Below are 18,915 nucleotides of genomic sequence, written 5' to 3' on the forward strand. Positions count from 1 at the left end.
AAGAATACTAGAATGTTGTCACGCTGATCTGATGATTTCAGGACAGTCAGTGACCCAACAAGCTATCAGATGAGGAGTTTTCAGACACTCCCTCTTTCTAATGTGTATGCTTGTCTCAGGTCAGTGATTTGAAAAGAACTGAAACTAGAGACAGTCAGGGAATTGATATTTGTAGACAAACATCAGCCGTAACAAACAAACTATTACTTGAATTAAACCTGTTAATACCCTTTGAGAAAGAAGACTTCCATTGAAAGTTTTAGGTAATTAATTCCCAAAGCACAAGCCCCACCTAATACCACACCACAATGCCAAGGCATTGCATTGTAAAGACTGGTGGAGGCATAGGTTTTGAGGACACTTTACTTTGAAAAACTGGCATGAGCAGACACATGGTCTTAAAACCAAAACATTGTTTCTTGTTTTTAGATGTAGTGGGAAAGTATAAGAAACCCTTTTGGGTTTTTATTGCTATCCGAGACTCGGTTGGACAGATTTTCCATTACTTTCTGCCCTGATGACAACGTTCTACCAGAAAGGAATTGAGAGGAAATCTTCAACAGAAGAACGGACTCAACATGTTTCAGGGGCCAGAGATCACCCTCTTCAATAGGGCTTAAAGATGGAAAAACAATGTACAGTAATACCTTGGATTACAAGCATAATTCGTCTCAGAAGCATGCTTGTAATCCAAAGCACTCGTATATAAAATCGAGTTTCCCCATAGGAAATAATGGAAACTAAGAATCCATTCCACAGCCACTGCTGGTCTATGCAGTACTGTATGTAGCCAGAGGTGCTGGGGCGCCAGTGTATGCAGTACCGCATATGGCCAGAGGTGCGGGGGCACCAGAGACACTCAGGAATGGAGTGTCTCCAAGCGTCACCGCCCCCCCTACACCTCTGGTCAAATGCGGTACTGCACACTCCAGCGGCTTGAATACTGCATGTCTTGCGAGACAACGCTCGCAAATTGAGTCAGGATTAAAAAAAAAATAGCTTGTATTGCAAAACACAGGTTCCACTGTATATGGACTGCACTGGCATACAAAGTTTTACTCTCACAACACGAGTTACATGCTTGTTTAGTCAAGAGGTGCAGGGATAAGATGTATTACTTTTCTAACCCCTGGCTCCGACAGGTTTCCTTAACCCATGTGACTGGACCTCCGTTGCATACACTCTAAGCAGTTTTGGCCCAAAGTCACATGATCACCTTCTCACATATAAAACAGGGTTAGTAGCCCTGCATTATGCATGATGATGCTAAGGGACTGCTCATAGCCCAGAGTTGAGAACAGCAATGAGCCTGCCGCACTGAGGGAGAGAGTAAATAACACACCTTATTTCTGTACCCATAGACTAAGCATTAGGTGGGGGCCCACTGCAAGAATAGATTTTTGTCTTTTTCTTGGAGTTCAGCTTTAATACTTTGTATTTTGGTCCAGCCCATGTACACTGTTTTTCCATCTATAAGCCCTAATTAAGGGAGTGGTCTCTGGACCTCAAAACATGTCGTGCCTGTTTTAAAGTATTTTATTTTATTACGCATGGTTATAAATTTTCATCTGGGTATTTAATACCCAGAGCTTTCATCTCAGGTCCTTTTTTTTATGTCATAGTCTTGGATAGCATTACAAATCAGAATCATATAGGGGTTCCAATTCTTCTCCACCCCATCCAAATGTAGAAAAAAATTGGCCTTACATACATTTGTAGAGGTTATTTTTAATGAATAAAGGGAATTCATGAATAAAGCAAATAAAATTGCTGTTTAAAAAAATGGCTATAAAAGTCTTCATCTACCCAATTTTTAGCGTAGTCTACTTTTATCTATATATTAGTGAATTATAATACAAAAAACACTTTGTTTCAACCATCTTGATTTTCCCTAGGTGCTCTACTATTTACAGGAATTCAGACAAATTTAAAATCAGTTTTAAAATTCTATTTAAAAACTAGGTATATAGAGAATGTGCCAATTTGTTCTAAATGTAAAACTGAGGTAGCCATATTTTTTTAGCAGCCTATGACCTAAACAGGGTGCTGATAGGTCCTTCCTTAATTCCTGACATCAACTGTCTCCATTCTATGAAAACGGACAAAATGGCTACTGGCACTACACGTATATATATTTACTCAGCAAATGTATATATATACAGAGAGGGAGAGAGTCTTGGGCTCTTAAAAAAGGGCCTATGAGTGGGGGAGGTAGTCCCTTTTAACCCTGAGCTAGTGGGCTGGAGAAGGTGAAGGAAGGCAAGGGGGAGCCCTGTAAAAAAGGAAATGGTTAATCATGCTAGGTGACAGATAAACAGAACAGAGCCACAACTGTATAGCAGGAACTGGCTGGGGTCCCCTGGGTCCTGGGGCACAGATGGATGTCAATGCAATGTTTTAAATATGGAGAGAAAAAAATTAAAATAGAGAACAGTTCAAGGATGAAATTAGCCTGGATAGTGATTTTATCAACATGTGAACTGAAGGGTTAGAGCCCAATATGGTCCCTGTTGTTGGGGTCCTGGACTGTTTTTACTAAGTTGATCAACACCACTTTCAGGCAGGCAAGCAATAGAGGAAATAATTGATATCTATCTATCTATCTATCTATCTATCTATCTATCTATCTATCTATCTATCTATCTGTCTGTCTGTCTGTCTGTCTATCTATCTATCTATCTATCTATCTATCTATCTATCTATCTATCTATCTATCTATCTATCTATCTATCTATCTATCTACCTATCTGTATATCTACCTGTTTGGGTATTCCTACAGCTTTGTTCATTTGTGTGAAATAGACCACCAACCAACCCGACAGGTTTGGATACCTATCTGTTTTTTTGCTTTTTGTTTTAGGTCTGTGGCCCACATCATTCCCTTCACTTCTAGTGTCATCACCAGAACAGGAAGTATGATGAACCACCCCAAAGGGAAGATAAATCTCCCCTTTGATAGCACTGATCACAGCAAGTGTCGCTATTGGCAGATTTTGTCTAATTTCCTGTCCTAGTGATCATGCAATAAGGTAAGGTCTCATGCACACTGGGTGTTTGTCTAGTTCTTCCAAATGCCTTTCTTCTGGCAGATGAAAAGCAGTGTCAAAAATGTGCTTAGAGCTGTGTTTTTGAAAGCAAATTTAGGTGTGTTTAAGCGTGTCAAGCGCTTGGCATTTATCCATTTTATTGTCCAGAATATAAATGTATTCGGGCCATTGAAATTAATGCCCAAAGCGTTTTCAGCTAAAATGCTGCTGCTCCTGAACGCACAGGCAGTGTTTTTTTTTTTTCTAGAGGCTAAAAATAAAAAAATAAAAAACACAAGACACCTCTAGAAGCAGCATTTAAAACGCCCAGTATGCATGAGGTCGTATTCTCTCCATTAAATTAATAAAGACCATTAAATAATGACAGAGGTTCCTCATTTCCCCATTACATACACATCTAAAGTTTTGCTGGGCTTCAACTTAATGTCCCCATGTGCCCTGATTTTATACAGCATGGCGGAGGATTTTGGCACTGCATTACTTAATGACAGTAATAATAAGACGTCACCAAAAACGGATATTACCTTATTTAATTCAAGCGTTATTCACAGAGGAATCAGTGTAGGCCAAGATTAATCCGTTTTTGATTAACTTTTTCGTCAGTGCCTGTGACTCAATCCTTCTGTGTCAGCAAGCCAAAGTGACTCCATGACAGCCCAATCCTGCTATACAGTTTATATCATGCCAGGAGGAGCTTATGCAAGAATTCTGAATGTTTCCAGAGGGTAACAGGAAAATTGATAGAAAATAATCAGAAAAACATAATAAAAGTAAGAAAACAAAGTAAAAGAAAAGAAAAAGGAAATGATAAAAGACAAACGAAGGGGGAAGGGGGTGATGCAGTCACAGTCACGGAGAGAGAGGTAAGTTACTTACGTTTATTTCGGTGATTGCTATATCAACAATGCTACCCACTACTATAAGTGCATCAAATGTGTTCCATGCATCACAGAAATAGTGCTGAATGGAAGCCCAGGAGGTACGGGAGAGTGAACAAGAGAGAGAGAAAGAGAGAGAAAAAAGAGAGAGAAAGACAAAATCAAAGGAAAGAAAAACTAAAAAAGTGTGAACAAGGGAAAAAAAAATGTAAAAATAAAGAAGTCTAAACAAAAGAAAGAAGGTAAAAAGGTTTTAAGAGGCATCGTAGTGATATGTTTTGTCTCCTCTTGTGTCTCGGCTACACATTTGACACTCCAGTAAAGCAGGATCAGGGGGAGACGAGGGAGAGAAAAACCCCGATCTACCCCCTCCCCACTCTAACTGGCAGGGGGCACTCTGGGGATTTTCCCTTCCCTCCCTCCCTTCTCCCTGGAGGGAAAGTAGGGTTTTGGGGGGGGGGGGGAGCTCAAATACCACTAGAAAGAAACTGGAAGGAAGGTAAAGATAGCACCCAAACCAGCATGGAGAAGGGGAGAGAGAAGGAGTGAGGGGAGTACAGGGGGTGGAAGAGAGAAAGGAACAGACCTGCCCCGAAATACTTACACTGGTCTCGCTGAGTATGACGTCAACTACGCTGCCAATGACGATGAGAAAGTCAAAGACATTCCAGGGGTCACTAAAATAACCCTACATAGGTCAGAAGGCAAGGCAGGGTGGGGAATTAAAAAGGATTGTTAGACAGACTTAAACATGGAAGCAGCACCGCACAACCCCTCCTTGCCAGCAGAGCTTGCCATCTAATGCCATGCAGAGCGCTTCTGGCAGCAAGAGGGTCAGCCATCATCCCATTCCTCAATAGCCCACCCTCCCCCACCCATAATACCAAGCAGAGCCCAGGGATCACAGTGATTCGGACATTAGGATAGATTAGCTAATGGTGAGAAGTGGCAGATGTACTTGCGCCCTGTCTATAGAACATTGGGACACACTGTGTGTGGGATTGGCATAATGGGTGCACATTGCATTTTTGGTCATGTCACACCATGAAAATGGTCTGGTCTGTAGTATCTATGTTTGAAAATTACTTCTATATCAGAGGTGCACAATCCACAGAACAGGACTCCAATTGTACATTATCAGCAACTAGGGTGCAGATCTGCATCAATTTGAAATGGTATGTATGTCTTTTGGGGTATCAGGGCAAGCACACTGGAAAATGTAGGGGTCTTGTCTTCATAAGGATTGCACACCGCTGATCTACACATCATACCCCAGTCATGAATATGAGCACAGCCTATTTCATACTTTTATTAAACAGAGGTGACGGGTCCACTTTCAAAGTTTAAACCAAGCTGTGATAAATAAAAAAAAACATTAAAATGTACTTCAGGATGAAATATGGAGAGTAACAGGCAACTAAAAAAATGATGATTTTTCAGTTTTGGATTGGCTTCTTTTGTTGCTCAAAGACTTCAGTTGTGAGATCTTCCCCCTGTTTGTGTCTCAGTCCCTCCTACAAAAGCCATAATGAAGATGTCACGTTCTAATATCTGGACACCTAAATTGTTTGCTTGGCATTATGCAGAATCCATTGGGGGAGGGTAACACTGTTATTTAGCCTTATTAGAGGTTTTGCTGCTCTGGGGGTAAGATCTCGCAACCATAGGCTGTAAGGAGCCAGTATGGGACTCAACTGGTTAGTAACCAGTCAAGCATGAAATATCAGTTTTGTGTGGTGTTGTCCTTTGCAGTAAACCTGTCACAATCATGGGTATGGGGTTGCCTTCTTCTGAAACAGTCAGTAGATCCAGAGATATAAAGGCAGTTGAATGTATGTACATATCTTGCCTTTAAATGCAAAAGGTGAGCTTGGCCCACCCCTATCAAATGAAATGCCTTCCAAATGATAAGTGAAGAAACCAATCACATGAAAAGACTGGTAGAAAGGTTTGGATAAAGTTGAACTATCACTGACTCAGTTGAGATTTGCGTAGAACTTCAGCTACCAATATTTCTAGATCTACTAATCATTTTGACATGAATGTAACCTTAACTGTGCATTGTTTGAATAAATATATACCCAGTATAAATTGTTCAGGTTTGTGATAAGCTACTATGGGTTTGTATGTGGTGGTTCTTATTTATCAAATCAATGGTATAGCTAGTAGTAGTTAGTCACATTCAACTGTATAGGTATTTTTTGATTTCTCCAAGTCACTGAGAAAAACTGAGGAAGTGGCTTGGAGAAGCTAGGAAAGGCCTTCAACGTTACAGAACAAATTTAGTTAAATGTGACTAAGTATTACAAGCTACTTTAGGTAATGCCTATAAATTTCACTTACCTTTTCTGCCCTGTCCATCTGATGCTCAAAATGGCAAATTTAATTGCCTAATCTCATCTGCTCAAGTAGGGAGAAATCTGAATGTGTCACTGGAAAATGTGCTCAGCATTCTCCCTACTGGAGTATGGAGGTAACAATATTTTGGGTCTTGACAAGCTGCGGATCAGAGCAGAAAAGGTACGTTTAGGGCACAAAAAACAGGAATGCAGACAGACAGATGGAACAACAGTATAAAGTATATAAGCTCACACTGGGCAGAGCAAAGACACAAAAGCACACACATGGAGAATATATGAACCATCTGGAAAGCTATAGCAATGTATCAACAGTGGCAGACTAGAGCAGAAGCTGACAGGATACGATGATTTAAATAATGAGCCCCATGAAGTTCAGATAAAAGAATAAGATTACTGGCAAAGCTTAAAGATTTTTTGCAATACTTCTCATGACTTGACCTAGCTCTACCACTTAGAGTGAACCCACCAAAGTATAGTCGCTACTATTAGACAGTAAACCCTTATTTGTATACTCTGAAGAATTTTATTTTTCTCCTAGGAACTTACTTTTTAGGACTAAAGCCGTGTACACACGGGCGGACTGTCTGGCCAACTTAGTCCGTCGAAACACATTTCAGCGGACAGTCCGCTCGTGTGTGGGCTTCAGCGGACTTTTTCAGCGTGCAGTCTGGCGGACTAAGTATTTCGGAATTTCCGTAATATTGTCCGTCAGACTTTGGTTTCAGCGGACAATCCGCTTGTGAGTAGGCTAGTTCGACAGACTAAGTATGGCGCATGCTCAGAAAGGATTTACACGGCGAAAGGTTGCATTGCTGTGTATTGGACTTCCTATTTCTAGTCCCGTCGTACGTGCTGTACACGTCATCGCGCAAACTTTCGACAGACTGTTTGTGCATCGTGTGTGGTCAAGTCCGTTCATTCGAAAGTAGGACGGACTGTCCGTCGGATTGTCTGACGGACTAAGTTGGCCATACAGTCCGCCCGTGTGTACACGGCTTAAGCCCCACTCATTTGCCATCACCATCTGAGAATATCTAGTGGACAATGAGGTTGCTTTCATTTGACATGGTGAGCTTGTCCCCAGTGTTTGGGAGTAGTTGAGCCCTTAGTAAGAAGCGAAAGCCAGTTTCAGATGGATGCACAAAAAACGTACACTTTCTTCTGTGAAAAAGGAGGAGTCTAGCGCCAGAGATATTGATGGAGGATTGAAAGAAATCAATGACATAAAGTGCAAATGCTTAGTGCAAAAAATAAATGCCTTCTATTCACTAACAAAGTTCATAAGTGATCCAAAAAAATCATATGTGATCCAAAAGATGAAGTTCATGTAGAATCCCACAAAAGAAAGTCCAAAAGGACTTGGCTGGTCAAATTATAAACCAGCAGATGTGCTCTGTGTTAAACATCAAACAGGAAGACTCCCCATGAGAATGTTTATCAAGAATAGCAGAGTGGACATTTTTGCTACTGGAAGAAGGAACACAGTAATATTAGCTTGCCATGGAAGCCTTAATATAGCATGTGTATACGAGAACTTAATCAAAAAAACAAAAACTGTGGTTGTAACACTTGTTGTCAGTATGACAGTTGGTTATGGTTTAACTATCTATGACACGGGATCTTGGAATTGCTGCACAGTGGATGGTTTGATGTATTAAGCAATGCAGGGGCAAGACATTGGAGAGTATATTGGCAATCTCAAACAGGAAAATGGGTATGATTAGTGAGTGTAGCACAGGAGGTTACATCTACCAATACAGGGGAATGTATCGAGAAAGTGGACATTTGGGATTTGACTCCTCTCCTGATGTTTCTCCTGTTCCTGTAATTTATATATTTTATATACTTTATATATTATATATATATATATATATATATATATGTTTTTTTTTTCCCTTTTTTTTTTTTTCCTCTCTGTATGCACTGCCTGTTGTATACCATGTAATGTGCAGCAAGTGAAATAAAAGTTATTTTCTGATAAAAAAAAAAAAAAAAGAATAGCAGAGTGGGGAGTCTTCCTTATTGATGTTTAACAGCGCTTCTGCTGGTTTATAATTTGATCCCCCATTACTTCTGGTGAGTCAGTTTGGGGCGAATGATGAAGGAGCACACCGGGTGTTTTCTACATGATTAAGATTTCCATTGATTGGTTTTCCAACCACCTCTTTTGGACTTTCTGTTGTGGGATTCTACATGAACTTCATCTTTTGGATCACATATGATTTTTTGCACTATGCACTTTTTTCATAGTGTCAGCACGCACTTCTTGCACCTTTTGCAAGTATTTGCACCTTATGTCATTGATTTCTTTATAGAGATTGTTTGTTTAATAATATGAAGCACTTTCTTTGATATTGCATATAATTGCATATAATTGTTGGATTCATAACACTGCACATACTGTACATCTAGAGATAGACTAAGTTTTGAGGTAGTGGGTTGAATCACAATATTGTGGGATTATACATCTGTGCTGCGCGTCCCTCTTTCTTTTGTAGACTTTTTTTCTGTGCATCCTCTGGTGCTGGTTTCAGTTAACTGCTATACTGTCCTAACTTTAAGAATAACTCCCACCCAGCTGCCTTGTCCAATGATTACTTTGTCCAATGACAGCGCTTTAGAGGCCAAAGAGGGTGCTTTGAATGGACAGGGTGGGGCTTGCCTCCAATATAAATGGGTAATTGAGCCCGTAGTAAAAAAATAAATATCAGTTTCAGAGAAGTACACAAAGAAGTGTTTATTTAGATTAACAAAGTTAATAAGTGGATCTTTTAAAAAAAAAAAATCTTTAAAATGGCTACAGCAGAAATCAGCGAGCTGGCTGTGCTGTCTGCAGGGATGCCTGAACTACAAGACTGGTTGAACTGAATTAAAAATGATTTGGCATATATCATTTCACATAACATTCTCCAAATATTTAGCTATTTGGCGAGTTAAGCTTTGAGAAGTTAATTTAGAACATATTACATCTTTGGCTCAGTTGATTCTGTACATTCAATATTTTCTTTATCTCTTGATCTGTTGTACTTGCACATATTCAGGAGTTGTGAGTCTGTGACAGTCAATAAATAATAAATTTGCCGTTTTGTGCATTGTTGGTACATTCTTATGTGCAAATATTGATCAGATAAAAATCAATCACTTGTCTCCTTGAACACTGAGGTGGTATCATCATACAAAGACTGATTCAAAGCTAAATCAGAGATGGCAACAGTGTGTAAAAATATTCAGAATAATGAAGGTATCTGTTATACTGGCCTATTCCTGTCTGTTTATGCCTCAGAAGGGGGAAGGGGACCGGCTGATCATTATTTCCCCGAAGGTGGGGCTAGCTGATCTATCCACTTGGGCAAATGCAAAGTCATGTCCAAGGCTACCTTAAATTGGACTCTAACTCAAATGTTACAAGAAAGTCTTGCTAGGATGGATAAATACAAAAGTAACAGAGAGGGTGACATACTTACCATTCTTGGAGGAAATGCTGCTCCAGGCTCCCTTCTGGGTTGTTTACATGACCAAAAGCCTTGGTATTTGGTCATGTGATCTCGGTGAAACCAAACTCAACAGCTTCACATGGCCAAATGCCTAGGTTAATAGTGCTTTCTCCAGGAAAAAAAAGCATTTCTAGCTTCTATTACTCTTTATTTATCCAAACCAGGAAGACTGCTAATGTAACTTGAATGACCAAGCAGACACTTGCTTTACCTTTTGCATCAGGTCAAGTGTCAGTTTTAGTTATTTTATTAGCTTTATTACAGGTCATTCAATTATCTGGTGCCCAAAGCTCCAGTTGTTAATAGTAAAAATATGTATTTTTGTTGCTGCTGATCCCTCTGTCTCCTGCATTTTGTCACTAAAAATACAATAATCTCCCATAATGCAACCAAAGCTATGCCTGGTATACTCCATGTTGTCAATCAGACTGATGTAGAAGGAGGGACAGGTCAGGTACTAGACTTCATCTTATTTAGTTACATTTAAAAATAATCTATCATGGTAAAATATGGAAGCTGTAACTGACAACTTTGGAGATGATACCTTAAAAAAGACAAGTAGGAAATGGCAACTACCATAATTCAATTCTGACAGGTTTCCTTTTAGGCTATACTGTACCTACTTAAAGCAGGCACTTAGATGTACCTGCATATATTTTTTTTAGAGCCCTTTTGAGCTTGAATGCTGTGTGGTATTTCATATGCAAATAGTGACCTTCTAGCTGCAGTTCAATAGCACCCCAGAGAAACAGGGGGAGGGGTGGAGCTAGAGCTTCAACATCAGTTCTGGAGGATCTCACATCATAGAGCACCCTTTATTAATTAGGGTTCCTCTGGAGGTTTCTATGGGTTCCTTGAACAATAAGCATTGGAAGGTTGCTCTGCCTACACTGACCACCAATGCAGAAAATACATTTTCCTTTGACCATCCATGAGGGGAAGCATGGTTCTAATGATTATCAGTGTGAGTGAGCATTATATTCAATGCTAGTATACAAGGCCACTGCAGTTTTCACCGTCTGTCCTTCTTTTTGGCTAATAATTGTTTAATTTTGTGATTATTGATAATATTTTATTGTGGGGCAGGGGTGTCAAATAATTTGAGTATGCCATGATCTATTGTATCGAGACATGCAGATAGATTAGACTTAATAGGGGTTTTCTAAAACCTAAAATGTATTGCAAGAATTCCTATGGGAGCTCCTGGGCAGCCCTGGGTCTGAAAGGCAGAATGCAGAGCCGCTGATTTTAATTCCACTTTTCACTTTACTAACTTTATCAAAATGACAGGTTTGAGTTATAGATTTCAGCTGCTGTTCAGGAGAATCACATCTTATAGGGGATAAAGTATCTAGCCACACAAACCCCATATCTTCAAAGTCTACCAAAATCAATAAGGCAGCACATAGTTTACATTCACCATTTTTTTTGTTCAACCAGAAGGTTGAACAAAAGAAAGATCCAATTTTCCCATCCACCCATTCAAAATGGATGGGGGAATGCTATTGTGTTCTGACAGCAGGGAGCCATACTCGCCGTCACAACACAATAATCAGTGCCACCAGTTATAATCTGTGGCACTGATTGATTGGGAAAAACCCAACAGGCTGCTTGTATGGGCATCAATCAGTAGATTGACTTCTGTACAATCAGGATGCCCATACATGGATGGAAATGTGCCTGATCCCTGCCGAACCGGACAAATTTTGATCAATGTATGGCTGGCTTGACTTGCAGTCTGTGTTGTTTGATTGGACAGCAGGACAGAAGACAAACATATGCTAAGGCTGGGATTAAATACAGACACAAAAGCAGCAGAAAACAGACAAGACAAGGACAATGACGCTAATGTATCTTCCATTGTGACCAGAATAAGCAAGGTGGGATTCATATAGGATTTCAGAGGAATTACAGTTGTTTATAGTCCAGGTCTTCCTATGACGATACTATAAGGCAGAGAAATATTCAACTTCACAAACAGCATGCCCTACTCATTTTTTGAAATTTGTACTTTCACAGGCTCTTGAAGCATCCAATGTGCCCAGTGGGAATGATTCACATTTTGCTATTTGCCATGGATAAATGATACATCTTATTTAGCACTTTGCACACTGTAGCACAGGCAGAGACATTCCTAAATCTATATCAATAGAGGGATACTTTATTTTATAGATTCCAAAAGGTGTATGTGGATGAAGTCCAGGTGCTGGCTGTGCTGTTTGCAAGGAGGTGCCTGAATCTCAAGACTGGCAGAAGAGAATTAAAAATCCTTTAGCAGGTGAACACATATACATACACAGATATATTTAACTGTTTATTTTCAATTCTAAAAATGAATGCAAAAATGGCTGACAAATTGAAGATATCCAAATATACTTGGATTTTTCTCAATATTATAATCAGGTACCTAAGACATGCTGTCCACCATGCAGATGGCATACCCTAGTTAGTCCTACATTAACTACAAAATATAAAAAAGAGTGAAATTTACCATTTGGACTGTACTTTATATATCAAATTGTGTTTTAGATGAACAACTGACATTTGCATAAATTCAACCAACATGACCTTTGCATAAATTCAACCTAACCTACACAGAATGCTTTGTTTAGGTGAGCATTGCATAGACAGCTGATGATACATGCGCTGAAAGAGCAGAGAATCTTTGCTAAAGGGAAGAGGACCTTCACATTATATATTGTGACATTATTCACTCAAATTGTCTAATCATTTGAAAAGCAATGTTTCTGTTCATGTTGAATACCCAATCGTGTACAAATGAAATAAGCAAATATGGGCTTGCTTTTCATATGACTGCATAACTGACACATATGATTTATTGTGTAAAGATTATCAGCTTATTTAGTAAATCAGTCACTATTTGGCCAAAAGTTTGTGAACACCTGATCATCAAACCTATATGAGCTTGTTGGAAATCCCATTCCAAAACTAGATGCATACAGTCAAGGAAATAGTCATGTCATCTTCACTGACAAACACTAGGATACAAAGATATTTTAGACAAATGTGTTACAACCTTGTTTTAACAGTTTGGGAAAGGCTTTACTACTACAGAATGACTGTGCTCCTGTGCAGAAAGCCAGCCCTATAAAGACATGGTGTGATCAGTTTGGTGTGGAGGTACCTGTGTGCTGACCTCAACCCTACTGAACACCTTTGTGATGAATTGGAACTCTGATTATGAGTCAGGTCTTCTCTTTCAACATCAGTATCTGACTTCACAAATGGGACACAAATTCCCATAGAGGATGGATAACTCCATATTGATATCCATGGTTTTGGAATGGGATGTCCAACAAGCTCACATTGGCGTGATGGTTAGCTGTCCACAACACTTTGCCTATAATGTAACTGTATACAGTATACAGCTACTGTAAGTCTTCAGATGTCCCATGGCAACAAGCAAAATCTGAACATTCCTACTGCATAGTATGTGCAAAGCTTATATTTTCACAGGCCTGCTATATGGTATGAAATGTCAGGAAGGTAAATTAGACATTGTTATCCTTAAAAAATATGAGTTTCCAATATGTTTTAATGATGTGTGATAACAAGTATATTTGTTTGTAAGGTTGACAGTAACAAATGTGGTAATTTTAGATTTAGGGATTTTAGTTGATGTTCCAAATCATGCAACAACCATCTCTTACCACTAGATGTCTCTGCATATCCACCAACACTAACCGCCTCAACTTTGTAAAGCAATAGATTTTAGGTTGAAAACTAACAAAAGTGTAGAAATATTCAGCTATGTATGGATGAGATCTTAGAAGACTCCACCATAATGGAATATCACCAGTTAAATGAGAAATTGCAACAGAAACGCCAAAACACATAAAAAGGTCAAATAAAGTGACTTCACAATAAAACATTGAGTACTCAGCTTTAAACCTATAAAAATAAATGTAAAGCTGGAGGATACACGTTATACAATTTTTGTTGTTCAATTTCCTTTTGATTTGCCTTCAGCCATATTGTGCAAGGGCTTGCCTTATTGCATACAATTTGAAAGCGTTTAGAGTTGACCTCATATTATATGGCTTTGGTAAAACTAAAGGAAAGTTGTACAAGAAAATTCTATAAAAAATGTATAGTGTGTAGCCAGCTAAAGTCAACTGGCATCAGATATGATTTTGTGATCATATATTGCCCTACATTCTAGATCTAACACCAGACACAACTCCACATTACAGTTTTGACACCAGGTATGACTCTGTGTATAAGATCTGGCACCAGATGTGGTTCTGTATATCATATCTGGCCCAGTAAATGTTTTTATTTATCTCTCCACACACCAAGTATGAAAGCCGACACAGCTTGGCATAACATATTTGGGACAGATATGACTCTGCATATCAGATAAAGTAAGAGATGTGGCTCTGTATATCATATCCGGCACCACATATGCTTCCATGACTACAATCTAGGACAAATTAGGATTGAAAATATAGGATCTGGCAGAGCAAAAAATCTGGCAATACATGTGGCTCTAAAGATAGATCTGACACAAGATATGGCTCTGTTTATCAGCTGTGATATTGTACGTATGGCTCTACACACTAGTTCTGAAACCAGACACAGGTCAACGGACCAGGTACGACTGCACTCATCATATCTGACACTAGATATGGCTCCATATACCATATGTGACAAAAATGTGGCTGTACATCTGTAAAATCGGAAACTATATCAGTTCTGAAACCGGATATTGACATATGAAGGGCTCCACACACTAGATGTGACACTATGTAATGAATAAATATACCTGCGCTACCATGTGAAGAGTATCACAAAAGAATGAACTGCTGTAGACACCGAATGTGGATCAAACCGTATCCACTACTTTCAATCTAATAGATCTGAACACAGCTCAGCATAACAGATCTGGCAACAGATATAACTGTACTCATAATATGGAACACCAGATATGGCTTTGTATATTAGGGCAATAAACGTGACGTTAAATACTGTATATACGATATGGCAGATAAAGGACTACAATACAACGCTGGCACCAGATATTGCTGTATATATCAGATCTGGTACCAAACTAATTTCTACATATATCTGATGCCTCTCTGTATATCAGATCTAACAGCAGATATCACCCTGTATATTGTATATCCAATATATATATTCCTCCAGAAAGCAGAAGATATATCTCAGTGCACAGCAGCTAAAGCAGACATGGCTCTATACTCACACAACAATATGCCTGGATCAGAAAACAAGAGCTGGCACTAGATATGGTTGTATATTAAGCATCAGATATAGTTTAATATGCAGGCCGATTATAACAACAAATTATTAATCAAAAAAATTTCAGTTTATAGTTTAACAACTACACATGACATATCTGTTGCAATTTTCATTTGTACTGTTATTTTCTAATTATTTCAGGCTTTTAGAATGGAACCTGACCTAATTGATGTGTGTATTTTATATAGAAAAATAAGCAAATCAAACTTCATTCTGAAACAGGTTGCTGGTGGGTAAATATGTATAGGTTTATGTATATGTATAGTTTGACTGGGACCCCACACCTCTTATGGTTTGTCCCCCCACCCCAAGTCAAGGAAGGACAAGAACCAAGAAGAGATCTGATTCTTACGATAGAGCAGTCACAAATGCCAGACTCTTAAAGAATAACTAAAGGAAAAACTTTAAAAATTTTGGATAGAGTGGGGAGGGATTAGAACACCTGTCAGTTTTTAGCACTCCCCGTGCCCCCATTAGGAAGATTTACCCTCTCTATTTGTCCTGTTTACCATTATCATTGAAAGTAAAAGAAAATCCCAAATTTTGGGTTGTCCCCAGAAAAGTATATAATAGGGGGAAACCTTCTAATGGAGACACTAGTTCTGGTGACCTGAGGATCCCCAAGGAATTCCCTTAACGACTTAAGGACCGGGCCTCTTTTTCAGACTCCGTGTTTACAAGTTAAAAACATGTTTTTTTGCTAGAAAATTACTTAGAACCCCCAAACATTATACATTTTTTCTAACGCCCTAGAGAATAAAATGGTGGTCATTGCAATACTTTTTGTCACACCATATTTGCGCAGCGGTCTTACAATCGCACTTTTTTGGGAAAAAATTCACTTTTTTTGAATAAAAAAATAAGACAACAGTAAAGTTAGCCCATTTTTTTTATATTGTGAAAGATAATGTTACGCCGAGTAAATTGATACCCAACACGTCATGCTTCAAAATTGCGCCCGCTTGTGGAATGGCGTCAAAATTTAACCCTTAAAAATCTCCATAGGTGACATTTAAAAAATTCTACAGGTTCCATGTTTTGAGTTACAGAGGAGGTCTAGGGCCAGAATTATTGCTCTCGCTCTAATGATCGTGGTGATACCTCACATATGTGGTTTGACCACCATTTTCATATGCGGGCGCTACTCATGTATGCGTTCACTTCTGCACACGAGCTCGTTGGGATGGGGCACTTTAAAAAAAAATATTTTTTTATTATTTATTTTATTTTATTTATTTTTATGCTGTAAATTGGGTCACTTTTATTCCTATTACAAGGAATGTAAACATCCCTTGTAATAGAAAAAAAAAGCATGACAGGTCCTCTTAAATATGAGATCTGGGGTCAAAAAGACCTCAGACCTCATATTTAGACTTTAAAAAAAAAATTGTCATTTTAAAAATTACATTGAAAAAATGTGCCTTTAAAACTTATGGGCAGAATTGACGTTTTGATGTCGCTTCTGCCCTGCTATGGTATGGAGACGGGTGGGAGCCATCTTAGCCTCACTCGTCTCCATACCCAGCCATGGATAGGACCCGACCGCCTCCGCTGCTGCCAACGGCTCCGGTAAGCGGCGGAGGGTGCGGGACAGGCCGCCAATAACGGTGATCTCACTGTGAATCCGCCGCAGAGACCACCATTATCGTTTACCGAACCACCACCCAAAGAGATGGATACCTCGGTTGTGACAGCAGCTGCTGCTGTTACTGAGATATCCCTCTTCAAAAAAGTGACGTACATCGTCATGCGGCGGTCGGTAAGTGGTTAACTTGCAGAAATTTCCTCTCACTTCCTGTTTGGCTATGGGGCCGGAAGTGAAGGGAAATCTACGCAATCAGACACAGATAGTGAAAAAAACTGATAGGATTTATAACCCTCCTATGCTCTATCCACAATGTAAAAAAATTTTTTTGATAATAGTTCTACTTTAATGTCTGTGTATTAGGAGGAGAGGAGAGGTCAGTGTGTCCAGTGTGTCCTGATGTCTGTGTATTAGGAGGAGGAGAGGAGAGGTCAGTGTGTCCTGATCTCTATGTATTAGGAGGAAAGGTCAGTGTGTCCTGATGTCTGTGTATTAGGAGGAGTGGAGAGGTCAGTGTGTCCTGATGTCTGTGTATTAGGAGGAGTGGTCAGTGTGTTCTGATGTCTGTGTATTAGGAGGAGAGGAGAGGTCAGTGTGTCCTGATGTCTGTGTATTAGGAGAGGAGAGGAGAGGTCAGTGTGTCCTGATGTCTGTGTATTAGGAGGAGGAAAGGTCAGTGTGTCCTGATGTCTGTGTATTTGGAGGAGAGGAGAGGCCAGTGTGTCCTGATGTCTGTGTATTAGGAGAGGAGAGGTCAGTGTGTCCTGATGTCTGTGTATTAGGTGGAGAGGAGAGGTCAGTGTGTCCTGATGTCTGTGTATTAGGAGGAGAGAAGAGGTCAGTGTGTTCTGATGTCTGTGTATTAGGAGGAGGAGAGGAGAGGTCAGTGTGTCCTGATCTCTATGTATTAGGAGGAAAGGTCAGTGTGTCCTGATGTCTGTGTATTAGGAGGAGAGGAGAGGTCAGTGTGTCCTGATGTCTGTGTATTAGGAGGAGTGGTCAGTGTGTTCTGATGTCTGTGTATTAGGAGGAGAGGCGAGGTCAATATGTCCTGATGTCTGTGTATTAGGAGGAGAGGAGAGGTCAGTGTGTCCTGATGTCTGTGTATTAGGAGGAGGAAAGGTCAGTGTGTCCTGATGTCTGTGTATTTGGAGGAGAGGCCAGTGTGTCCTGATGTCTGTGTATTAGGAGAGGAGAGGAGAGGTCAGTGTGTCCTGATGTCTGTGTATTAGGAGAGGAGAGGAGAGGTCAGTGTGTCCTGATGTCTGTGTATTAGGAGAGGAGAGGAGAGGTCAGTGTGTCCTGATGTCTGTGTATTAGGAGAGGAGAGGTCAGTGTGTCCTGATGTCTGTGTATTAGGAGAGGAGAGGAGAGGTCAGCGTGTCCTGATGTCTGTGTATTAGGAGAGGAGAGGAGAGGTCAGTGTGTCCTGATGTCTGTGTATTAGGAGAGGAGAGGTCAGTGTGTCCTGATGTCTGTGTATTAGGAGAGGAGAGGAGAGGTCAGTGTGTCCTGATGTCTGTGTATTAGGAGGAGAGGAGAGGTCAGTGTGTCCTGATATCTGTGTATTAGGGGGAGGAGAGGAGAGGTCAGTGTGCCCCGATGTCTGTGTAGTAGGAGGAGGAGTGGAGAGGTCAGTGTGTTCTGATGTCTATGTATTAGGAGAAGAGAGGTCAGTGTTCTTATGTCTGTGTATTAGGAGGAGAGAAGATATCAGTGTGCACTGATGTCTGTGTATTAGGAGGAGAGGAGAGGTCAGTGTGACCTGATGTCTGTGTATTAGGAGATGAGAGGTCAGTGTGTCCTGATGTCTGTGTATTAGGAGAGGAGAGGTCAGTGTGTCCTGATGTCTGTGTATTAGGAGAGGAGAGGTCAGTGTGTCCTGATGTCTGTGTATTAGGAGGAGAGGAGAGGTCAGTGTGTCCTGATGTCTGTATATTAGAAGGAGAGGAGAGGTCAGTGTGTTCTGATGTCTATGTATTAGGAGAAGAGAGGTCAGTGTTCTTATGTCTGTGTATTAGGAGGAGAGAAGAGATCAGTGTGCACTGATGTCTGTGTATTAGGAGGAGAGGAGAGGTCAGTGTGACCTGATGTCTGTGTATTAGGAGATGAGAGGAGAGGAGAGGTCAGTGTGTCCTGATGTCTGTGTATTAGGAGAGGAGAGGTCAGTGTGTCCTGATGTCTGTGTATTAGGAGAGGAGAGGTCAGTGTGTCCTGATGTCTGTGTATTAGGAGGAGAGGAGAGGTCAGTGTGTCCTGATGTCTGTATAT

General features: G+C 40.0%; 1 protein-coding gene across 6 annotated transcripts in view; it reads right to left on the minus strand.

Annotated features, from left to right (window-relative positions):
- CACNA1C (calcium voltage-gated channel subunit alpha1 C) overlaps positions 1-18,915 on the minus strand; it is a 628,086-nt gene that overhangs the window by 135,980 nt on the left and 473,191 nt on the right. For 3 of the 6 annotated variants that reach the window (XM_077468880.1, XM_077468876.1, XM_077468878.1), the window contains exon 30: positions 4,530-4,613. In XM_077468880.1, the coding sequence (XP_077325006.1) occupies positions 4,530-4,613 (84 nt within the window). Of the gene's footprint in view, positions 1-3,923; positions 4,008-4,529; positions 4,614-18,915 lie in introns of all 6 variants that reach the window. The other 3 variants (XM_077468877.1, XM_077468879.1, XM_077468881.1) reach the window with 2 other exon arrangements.

The sequence above is a fragment of the Lithobates pipiens genome, unplaced genomic scaffold (assembly GCF_037356315.1).
Source record: "Lithobates pipiens isolate NorthernLeopardFrog02 unplaced genomic scaffold, aLitPip1_a1.2 Scaffold_8, whole genome shotgun sequence".
In the NCBI taxonomy this organism is placed as follows: domain Eukaryota; kingdom Metazoa; phylum Chordata; class Amphibia; order Anura; family Ranidae; genus Lithobates; species Lithobates pipiens.